General features: G+C 43.7%; 1 protein-coding gene across 1 annotated transcript in view; it reads left to right on the forward strand.

Annotated features, from left to right (window-relative positions):
- LOC121518824 (A disintegrin and metalloproteinase with thrombospondin motifs 2-like) overlaps positions 1-10162 on the forward strand; it is a 32222-nt gene extending 22060 nt beyond the window's left edge. The window contains exons 14-25 of the mRNA XM_041801463.1: positions 116-198; positions 1366-1499; positions 2874-2997; positions 3612-3692; positions 3785-3948; positions 4028-4187; positions 4273-4405; positions 5442-5658; positions 6219-6348; positions 6433-6507; positions 6664-7024; positions 7428-10162. Coding sequence (XP_041657397.1) covers positions 116-198; positions 1366-1499; positions 2874-2997; positions 3612-3692; positions 3785-3948; positions 4028-4187; positions 4273-4405; positions 5442-5658; positions 6219-6348; positions 6433-6507; positions 6664-7024; positions 7428-8217 — 2452 coding nt within the window. The 3' untranslated portion in view covers positions 8218-10162. The remainder of the gene's footprint in view (positions 1-115; positions 199-1365; positions 1500-2873; positions 2998-3611; positions 3693-3784; positions 3949-4027; positions 4188-4272; positions 4406-5441; positions 5659-6218; positions 6349-6432; positions 6508-6663; positions 7025-7427) is intronic.
- The last annotated feature ends 1182 nt before the right edge of the window (positions 10163-11344 follow it).

Here is an 11344-nt window from a genome sequence, read left to right on the forward strand (position 1 = left end):
GATTAGTGATGTCTGACTGCAGGTGTTCACTCTACTATGTTGTATTCATATGTTGTTATGGATTGATGTTGGCTGGTGTTGATGAAATTGCTGTCGTTGATGGTGTTGTTTCTAGGGAGGATCAGTGTAAAGTCTGGAATCCTTTTTATGAACATGAAGGAATCAAACATCACTGGCTACCGTACCAACATCCTGACCGTAAGTACAGACATTCATGTGTGGATAATAATCATGTATCCAGTCAAAATCTAGTCAATAACATTAGGTTGTGTTTACAGTCCAGTCAGTAACATTAGGGCGCGTTTATAGTCCAGTCAGTAACAATAGGACGTGTTTACAGTCCAGTCAGTATCATTAGGGCGCGTTTATAGTCCAGTCAGTAAAAATAAGACGTGTTTATAGTCCAGTCAGTAACATTAGGGCGCGTTTACAGTCCAGTCAGTAACATTAGGGCGCGTTTATAGTCCAGTCAGTAAAAATAAGACGTGTTTATAGTCCAGTCAGTAACATTAGGGCGCGTTTACAGTCCAGTCAGTAACATTAGGACGTGTTTACAGTCCAGTCAGTAACATTAGGACGTGTTTACAGTCCAGTCAGTAACATTAGGACGTGTTTATAGTCCAGTCAGTAAAAATAAGACGTGTTTATAGTCCAGTCAGTAACATTAGGGCGCGTTTACAGTCCAGTCAGTAACATTAGGACGTGTTTACAGTCCAGTCAGTAACATTAGGACGTGTTTACAGTCCAGTCAGTAACATTAGGACGTGTTTACAGTCCAGTCAGCAACATAAGCAAGTGTTTAATGCTCAGTCACTAACATTAGGTTGTATACAGTCCAATCAGTAACATAAGGAAGTGTTTACAGTCCAGTCAGTAACATTAGGACATGTTAATACTCCAGTCAGTAACATTAGGACATTTAACATCATTCAAAAATGTTAAGATTGTATTGAAATGAACATAAATACACACATCATATCCACACAACAAAACACAAGTTAACTACATTCCTGCTGTTTTTTCCAAACCAATGATAACGAGATTTTCCCCCCTCCATGTATAATTCATGTGTGCTTCACTGCGTGTGCTTTGCATAGATGTGGGTTTAGGGTGTAGGTTGTGTAGTGTGTAGTTGTGTGTTCAGCTGTGAATGTCATCAGTGAGGAATCTGTTATTAAAGGAAACTTTACTCTCTCCTCTTTAACCCTTTACAGCCTCAGTGTTTCTCTGTTTCTTCTTCAAACATTCCACCTTAAACTTCCACCTTAAATGACCCTATAATGTTTAGTAATGGCTCTGGAATGGATCTCTGATGTTAATGAAGAATGTCTCATGTTTACTGACCACATTTCTGTGTTTGATCAGCTGATGAGCGCTGTCGTCTCTACTGTCAGTCCAAGGAGACAGCCGCCGTGGTTTCCATGAACAGGATCGTGTACGACGGGACGCCATGTTCCTATAGCGACGCCCACAGCGTGTGCGTGCGAGGAGAGTGTGAGGTCTTTATATCACTTTCTCATCTGTCTGTTTTTTTATTTTAATGAATACTTTTTTGGACAAAGTCAGAAAACATCCATCTTTAGGAGAACTGAAACGTTCATGTGTCTGATACATTTAGGAGTTTATTTTAACATTTAGTTTTATTGTTTTTTGTATCCATGACAACGTTTAGCATGACGTAACACTCCATAAGGCACAGAGTTATATAACAGCTGAGTAACCCTTGCCATGGTCCTGTTCCTGTCAGAGTCAAATCAGAGCTGATCTCAGGTCAGGCTCTGGGGTCGTGTTAACATGATAAAAACGTCAGCCAGAAACCGTAAATGCTGAGTTTTGGTTCGTCAACCTAACCACAGTTTCATCCAAAAACCAGTCTTTGGTCAGGTTTTAGGGGGTTTAACACAACTCCCTCTGAAACGTCAGCCTTTTGTTTCATGTTCAAAACAAAAGGCAGAGTACATTTCCTCTTAAATTGTCTTCAGCTGTTCTTTTTAGCAGTTTTCTCCCGGTAATTCTCCAAACTTATAAATGGATGGTGAAAATCTGGCTTCATTAGGTGGCTTTTCAGACTAGTTTTGGTTAGTGTGAATGCAAGGGTACTGGGTCCAGGCCCACTTGGGAGGTGGTCTTGGGCACAAATCTAGTGGACTCTGGCACGTTTTGGATGAGATGTGAAAGCAACCACGTCCGCTATGAAGTCATAGTAAAACCTTAACTTCTTTCTGTGGTGCGGCAGTTTGTTCACATTATTCCTCGATAAAAGGCGGAATCATCAAATCAAGTCAGGCAAGGGTCTGTTCTGACTCACCTTACAGATGAACACAAGTTGGAGTCAGTGAGATGAGATGCAGAGGCAATCAAAGTCTCCTGTAACCTCAAAAACCGCCATATCCATGCAGTGCAAGCCCATTTAATCCTCTGAGCTGTAGTAGATGTGTAGATACAACGAGTCACGTTCTTGGAATCCTTAAAGTGATTTGTAAAACATCTGTGGTGGCAGGACCGACTTTCTTGGTTAAAACATAGCTCATCTTCGCCCAGGTCATGACCTTAGAGGTTGCCATGGTAGCTTCTTCTTGCCAGTGTGAAGCAAGCCAGGGGGAGGAATCGCACCAAGGCGCAGGTAGAATCAATCAAGCTTTCCGTGAAAGGCCCCTTAGCCTCTGTTCTGGCTACGTGTAGTTTCTATCATGCATCTACCTGTGGTAAAGAAACGCTCGGTAATGCATCAGACACTTGGAGGCATTAGTCAATAAGTAAACAGCACATAGGTCTATTCATTTTAAAGGTAGAGCTTAAATGAGCCCTTAGTTCTCCATATGAATCCAGGATCCACCAGCTAAGATCTCCTTTTCTGGTCTTTCCTGGTGCAGCATGTGGGCTGTGACGGACAGATCGCTTCAGACCAGCAGGAGGACCGATGTGGAGTTTGTGGAGGAGATAACTCCAGCTGTAAGATTGTCAAAGGGAACTTCACCCGCAGCACCAAGAAAACAGGTCTCTGATGAACCCATGATCCTTTAGGTCACAGTCCCAGACTGCATTACTATCGACCTGGGTATCTTGGTTTTGATTAGGGTTAAGGAGTATCCTGTTTTGTCTTTGGGCATGTAAACATCAAATCCTTATATCAGAAACCACAATAAAACTCATCCTGATTTTAAGAAACCGGATACTTGGGGTCAGTCCACCTTTTCCATTTTCACCTACCCTATTCCTTGGTTTGTGCGTTAAGGTCCAGAGAAAAGGGGTCCAGACTCTGGAGGGACCTTGAATGGTCATCCCATTTCATAGGTAAAGACTTCACCACTACCCCTTATAACACTTTAAATGAGTAAGGGGGCACTGGAAATCCAGGGTCAAGGGTAAAAGTTAGAAATGAGACCAAGGTTGAACCAAATCCTGGTCAAGAGGGCAACTGGACTTGATTCTGGTTAGTTCAATAACCTCGATCAAGTCCAGGTGTCCCTGTGAACGAGATTTGGAAATCATGGCCTACACAGACTGAGTCTTAAAAGTCCTGATCAAAACCAGCATACTCAGATCCATGGAAGTACTCTCCATGATGAGAACTACCTTTGGACTAAGCAGTTTCTGTCCCCATGGTCCAGGTTACCTAAAGATCCTGGAGATCCCTAAAGGAGCACGTCACCTCCTCGTCCAAGAGTTCAGAGGGACTCCTCACATCCTGGGTAAGCGGGCTGGGGGTGTCATGTCAAATGGTCTGAAGTTTTAGAGTTCACCATGTTGTGGACTACTTTTTTCAGACAGTTTCTTTCTCCAGCTGTGAAGAACCAGGAGACGGGAAACCTCTTCCTGAACAACGAGGACGAACTACCGGACTCTCGGGTCCTGATCGAGAAGGGCGTCATTTGGGAGTACGTCAACAGTGAGGAGCAGGAGTCCATCCAGACCACTGGACCCCTGAAGTACGGAGTCCTGCTGATGGTCTGTGTCCTGAACCTGAGTCCACTGGACTATCACTGAACCTGAATGCAGTCTGAACATCTGTCCATGTGTCTGCCAGGTTCGTCCTCATGGTGACTCTAAGGTGACGGTGTCCTATAAGTACATCATCCAGGACCAACTGCGGTCCTCTCTGGAATCTAACCTGCTGCAGGAGGACGCCATCTTCTACGAGTGGGCCCTGAAGAAGTGGTCTCACTGCTCCAAACCCTGCGGGGGAGGTAGACTACTCTGTCACAGTTAGCTAAATATGTCGTTACCAAGGCAACAGCTCCATAGTAGCTGACAGTGTCGTCTGGTTTCCAGGGAAACAGTATACGCGGTTCGCCTGCAGAAGGAAGGCTGATGGGAAAATGGTTCACAGGATGTTCTGCTCCAACATCAACAAACCCAGAGCCATTAGCCGCAACTGCAACAGCAACACCTGCAGCTCGCCACGGTAACGCAACACAGACCGCCATGGTACCACAGATAACATGTTCAGCATGATTCTACAGGTACAGGTAGACCTGATCCAGAACCACAGACACATTTGAGTCAGTTTAAGAAACTGGAGCTACAGAAACTAAGTATTTTTCTGCTTGGATGTTTTACCTTTTTACTGTTTTTATACTAAAATCAATAAAAGAGCACTTGGCATCACTTAGTAGAAATCTGTTTTCACTTTGATATTAAAGACGTTTTTTGTTTTATTTTTGTGAAAAATACCAAATTATATTGACCATGACTGATTTATAAAATCAGTAAAATGGTAAAACATCCAAGGAGGTCAGTACTTTTCCTAGGCCCTGTATAGGGGAGCCATACTACTCCTGTGCACGATAAACTGCCATCAGTTCCTCAAATCGTGGGTTCAGAAACAAAATTTAAGTTCTCCAAATAAATAATTTAAGGTATTGAGTTTTACTTTGGATGGCTGTGGGTCTTAAAAGTCTGATGGTGTCTGAAAAAGTCACGTCAACTTTACTACAACAGGTCTTGGCTCAGCTACACACTGGAAGATTGCGGACCTGATTGTGGACCCAGCATGCCCCCCAAAAGTTCAACCAGCATGGATCATGGCCAGTCTTAACTGACTACTTGTCTAATTAAACCTTAAGTGTGTCGTCTTGTTGTGATTATTATATTGGTCCTGACCTAGTCAGTACCTCTCTGATCTGGACTCATAAAAATCAACCATGCTTGAGACCAAGCTGCCTCTGATGGAACACTTGCAATAGCCAATGAGATTGAGCGGATCTACCCTCTCAAACTAGATGGTTTATCCAGATTCATGTCTGTTATCAGGTGGATCCATCTGTCAAAGCTTCAGTCTGGGACTCTTGTTCCAGGTAAGAAAATTGGCTGGACCAATCAGGGTAGTTTAATGAGAAACAGGTGGTAGTTCCAGGCAGGGTTTAGTTGAAGCATTCGTACCGTGGATGCGGCTCTAGCAGCAGAATGACCAGAATCTTTCACTTCTTCCACCCTTTCAGCTGGGTGACTGGAGAATGGGAGGACTGCAGCGCCTCCTGTGGTCAGACTGGGTGGCAGCGGCGTTCGGTGAGCTGCCAGCAGGTGTCTCCAGAGGATCGGCAGCAGAAGCAGCGGTCAGTTAACAGCAAACTGTGTGGAGAAGACCGACCTGAGGGCAAACAACCCTGCAACCGTTTACCATGCCCCGCTGCGTGGCGAGCCGGGCCCTGGACCCCGGTACGATAAGGGAACAAGAACTACTTTACTGTCAGGAACCCTCCAAATTAATTGGACTATCTCTGCACCAGCTATTACAAACTTCCAATGGACTATCTTATGTTGTGTTTCCACCAAAATGGTCCAGTCTGGTTCAGTAGGTATGGTTTGGTACGTACTCCCCGTTCTTGGTCGTGTTTCCACAGAGTCTAGGTGAGTCCAGGTGAGTCTAGGTCCTCCCATTAGGGTCAGAACTATACAACTGTTAATCCAACAGAATGGTTCCAAAACAGTAGAGTGGTATGGTTCAGTTGTTTTGGTGCCTTACCTGGGTTTGATAGGAGAGATGTTAATTTCATGGTCTACCAAACCAGACTAGACCTCTTGGTGGAAACGCACCATCGGACTACTACTTCTTAAGTTCTTGCAGTCTTCTGTTATCTGTCCCCTTTTTCTGGATGACCTCTAACTTCACTGTCCCTCACTAACAAGCCTATGGTGTTTGACTACGACTCCAGGACAGAAACTAATGGGTCTGAACCCCGACATGGTCTAAGTCTGACTGATATGTTTGTTTGCAGTGTTCTGTGTCGTGTGGAAACGGGACTCAGGAGCGTCAGGTTGCGTGTTCGAGACCCGAGGGTTCAGCCCAAAACTGCAGCGATCCTCAACCTATCACAACCCGCAAGTGCCTGGCTCCACCCTGCAGCGGTAGGCACGAACCAATCACCCACTGACCAAGCACTGTAGATTTGGTTTAGAAGTGTGCCTGAAGGTGTTTGTCTCCTCCTATAGGTGACCACAGGAACTCCATTGTCAAGTGGCTGTCCAGGTCTAACCCAGACTTCCCCGTTCCAAAGATTTCCTCCAGTAAACAAACTCAGACTCCTCCTCTTCCTGTCTTTATCCTGGTGGTCCTCAGTGCTCACGTGGCTCTTAAATGAAATGATTAGTATAAATCTACAATTGAATGGGGTGTCCTGAAGTCCCAAGGTTGGACTCACTGATAAATCTCTCTGTCTCTAGGGCAGCGTTGCCGTGGTGACCGCTCAGTGTTCTGTCGAATGGAGGTCTTGAGTCGGTACTGCTCCATCCCTGGATACCGGCAGATGTGCTGCAAGTCCTGCAGCGAGATGGCCTCGGGTAACTTCAGCAACTCCAGTAACACCGGCAACTTCAGCAACCCCAGTAACACCAGCAACTTCAACAACCTCAGTAATACCAGCAACTTCAGCAACTCCAGTAACACTGGCAACTTCAGCAACCCCAGTAACACCAGCAACTTCAGCAACCTCAGTAATACCAGCAACTTCAGCAACGCTAGTAACACCAGCAACTTCAGCAACCCCAGTGACAACTTTAGCACAACAGGCCCACCGACCACCAGGTGAGAGCACCAGTTAGCAGAGGTCATCCTACTGTCATTGGGAGGGGCTATCCCGAGGTCAGACACACTCACCGTCTAGAAAGAAAAGCCCTGGTTTAGGCCATACAACAGGGGGCAACAGGGTAAAAACATGGCGCTGTTTCACTCGTCAGGATGCTGATGCTCACTGGCATCATGTTCAGGTAAGACAAGAAGAAATGTGAGCGCAGACCAGCAGGGAAGAAGGGGTTGGGGAGAAATCCTGCTCAAACACTGTATGAAACAATCATGTCCAATGTGAGAATCCCCGAACAGCAGAAATGTACTAAAACCTACTTAATGAATCTAAAATACACTTTTAATGTTATCCAGTTCACTGTCCTTGGCTCTGAGGTCACTGATTCATCGCGTTCTTGTCTCCTAGTTCCTGGACTTTAACCACAGAGACGATGACTTCCATGTACACAGCCTCCTGGTCCAACAGCAGCGACATCTTTGGTGACATCAGCAGCACTCCACCTCCAACTGTCACTGAAACTCCGCCCCCGACCAGCAGGAGCACCACCGACTTCATCTACGTGGACTATGACGATTATGAGGATTATTCTTCCTTCGGGGACCCTTCTGTTGTCTTCAACCAAGCTGTTACAGCTCCAACCGCTGCTTTAACCACCACTACCACCACCACCACTACCACCACCATCACCACTACCACCACCACCACTACCACCACGCGGCGTCCCAGGAAAACCGCTCCACCGTATTTATTCAGGAGGAAGACTACCACTCCCACAATGCCTCACACTACAGCTACACTGGAGCTGATCAGGATGACAGAGCTCCCCATCCAAACCACAGAAGACATCATCACTACATTATCACCTGACAGAGCGTCCAGGGGGCGGAGCCATCAAACTACAGTCAACCAAACAGGCACCAACCCAATGCCAACATCCTTGTCGTCTTTTGTCCCGCTCCAAAAGAAGGAGAACAACTCTGTGGACGAGGTCCCTTATGGGATCATAGGATTGGATAGTGACATCAGCAGGGGACAGCAGAACCACTTTGTGCCACGGATGCCGCCGTTCCGTGAGCGAACACATAACAAACGCATCCAGCAGCTCCTGAACGAGAGACGGCGGCAGGACCTCCTGAGGAGGTGGTCGGAAAGGAGCCGAGAGGGCAGGACTGACAGGAAGCCGGGCAGATTGTAAAAAAATTAATGTTTTTTTTTTATCGTTCACTCACCGTGCCATATGTACTGCTCACTCACTTCCTGCTAACGCTAACAAACTCTGACAGAGACAGAAACAGACTGCAGAGCTCGCCAAACAGACCAACCATGAGTTTCTACCAGCTTCTTTGGACCTTCAGGTTTAACATCTACACTACTTTGGTGTTCAAAAGGCTTCAGCTTCAGTCCAGATAAGAGTCTCATTAGGCTGGCTGCACACGGGACGGTTTTAAAACCTGGCAGACCTCAGATCTCAGGACAGTTTAACTAATGTTTAGATAAGGACATGTCCAGTTGATGATGCTTCTCAGTCTGCTCGCTCTCTTGGCTGTTTGTATTGGGGCCTGACTCTGGACTCTGGAGGATTCTGGAGCTCCTCAGATCCCACGTTGGCTCATCCAACTGATTTCTGCCCTGTATTCTGGTCTTGAGAGTCCTATTGGGTGTGGTGACTCTACCTCTGACCTCCTCAGCTGATTCTGGGGTGGATAATGGTGTGGGTAACAGGGGCAGAGAACTGTGGAAGGTCATTTGGTGATGTCCAGATCTGGACTTTGCTGATGATGCTGTGATCCTTGCAGAGACTGTAGATGTCCTCTCTCTTAACCGTCTGAGGGGGGAGGCTGAAGCATTGGGATTGCTCGTCTCCTGGACCAAAACAAAGATCCAGGTTTTGGGGATGCCTTGGATGCTGTCACTGAATCTTTGTCTGAATGTTGAGAGTGTGGAAGATGTAGACCAGTTCACCTACCATTACAAAGTAATCCATCAGTCCACTGACTGTGAGGCTGAGATCAACCACAGACTTGGACTTGTGCATGTGTACTCTCATGAGGCCTGGATGATGACTGATTTCCAGAGTCGCCAACTGGACTCCTTTGTGACATCTTCTCTTTGGGTCATCTTTGGGTATCATTGTCAGACCGAGCACCTAACGCTGAAGTGATCAGGACGGTAGGGATGGGAAGGGTTAGCTGCTAAATACTCAGCAGCAGACCAAGGTTGATGCTCTGACTTGACAGGGATCAGGAAAATTTGCAGTTACATATTGGCACCACACATCCGAGGATTATTTGGACAAATAATCCGTTCTGACAAGCCTTGAATGGGCGTATACTCCCCGATTGTTCAAAGGAAGGGGAACAGGCCAAAATCAGGTAAAACTCGTCCCTTGTGCAGCCAGCCTAAAGTCTAACTTTATACTGATTTATCTGACTGAGATGTTTGATTTATTCATGTTTCTGAAAGCTGATCAGACCAACAGTGAAGTAAGTCTTTGACTCAGTCCCATTTCTAACTTTACCCCTACCCTTTATTTCTAGTGGACCCTTCAAACAGAGTTACCGGTGTAGCGGTGAAATCTGCTCCTATAATGAGATGACCCTTCCAGTTCCAAACTTGACATCCGTAGTCATCAACAACAATGCAGGAGATTTCTATTACAATGAGGGTGATTTTAACAGAAAAAGCACAAGGTAATGCTAAATGAACCCATACTGAGAGAATACAATATAAAAATATTGATAAAAAAAAATACACAGATGCAAATGAAATGAACTAGGACAGGGGCCAGATTCTGAATATTGGTCTAACCTGAGGGTCTAACAGGGCCTATATTTAACCACTGAGTGTCAACCTAAATGATTTTGAGATTAAAAGGCCAACATGATAAGTTAAAAACTGAAAATCTGAGATAAAAAGTCAAGCTTAAAAGTTTTAAGGGTAAAAACATGACATTTAAAGTCAAAATAATGTTTTTAAAAGCAAAGTATGAGATAGAATTCTGACACCATGTTTAGTCAAATTATGATATAAAAGTCAAAATCATGAGTTTTAAAGGTAAAAAAATGAGCTAAAAGTCAAAGTTAGAGTTGAAATGGTCAGCAAAACTGAGAAAGAATTCAAAATCATGGTATTTAACAATCAAAATGTGAGATAAATATTGAATTCCTAAGTTTAAAATGTCAAAATATGAGATTAAATTTCAAAATCATGAGTTTTAAAGGTCAAAATATGAAATAACATTAAAAATCATGAGTTTTAAAGGTCAAAAAGAGATAAAAGTCAAAATTAGGAGTTGAAAAATGTCAAAACATGAGATAAAAGTCAAAATCATGACTTTAAAATGTCAAACTAGGATTTAATGTAAAATTATGAATCTCAAAGGTAAAAATCTGAAATGAAAGTCAAACTTACAAGTTTTAAGGGTAAAAGATAATATTTAAAGTCAAAAATAATGTTTTTAAAATGCAAAGTATGAGATAGAATTCTGAAACCATGTTTTTTTAGTCAAATTATGATATAAAAGTCAAAATCACGATATTTAACAATCAAAAAGTGAGATAAATATTGAATTCGAGAGTTTAAAATGTCAAAATATGAGATTTAATTTTAAATTCATATGTTTTAAAAGTTAAAATATGAAATAACATTAAAAATCATGAGCTCTGGGGAGCAGGTGGCCTAGTGGTTAAAGGCGCTCCCTGTGTAGGTGGGCGGCCTGGGTTGGAATCCAGCCTGAGGCCCTTTGCCGCATGTCTCTACCCCACTCTTGACCCTGTGTCCAACTCTATCCACAGCCCTCCTCTATCTAATAAATGCACAAAAATGCCCAAAAATAAATCTAAAAAAAAAAAAAATCCTGAGTTCTAAAGGTAAAAAAAAAGAGATAAAAGTCAAAATCATGACTTTAAAAGGTCAAAGTAGGATTTAATGTAAAATTATTAATCTAAAAGGTGAAAATATGAGAAAAAAAGTCAAAGTTATGAGAAGTAAATGTTAAAATGTAAATAAAATGTTTAAACCTTAACTGTCATAACTGAAATGCAACATTGAAAATATAAAGAAAACACAAATTTCTCCTACGTTCCTGACTTTTCATCAATTTATTTTTACTGTTTACTTTTTCTCATTTTTATGACTCAGCAAGGATTTTATAAATCATCCAGGCTAAATTTACATTTTTATACTGGAGGAAATCTGCAGACCTCATACTGGTGGGCCAGTTCTAATAAAAATGTATGATCTGGTGGGCCGGGTATAACTGTACCACGTGCCGGATTTGGCCCCCCGGCCCTTGAGTTTGACACCCCTGAACTAGGATGTTC

This window comes from Cheilinus undulatus, linkage group 12 (assembly GCF_018320785.1).
Source record: "Cheilinus undulatus linkage group 12, ASM1832078v1, whole genome shotgun sequence".
NCBI lineage: Eukaryota > Metazoa > Chordata > Actinopteri > Labriformes > Labridae > Cheilinus > Cheilinus undulatus.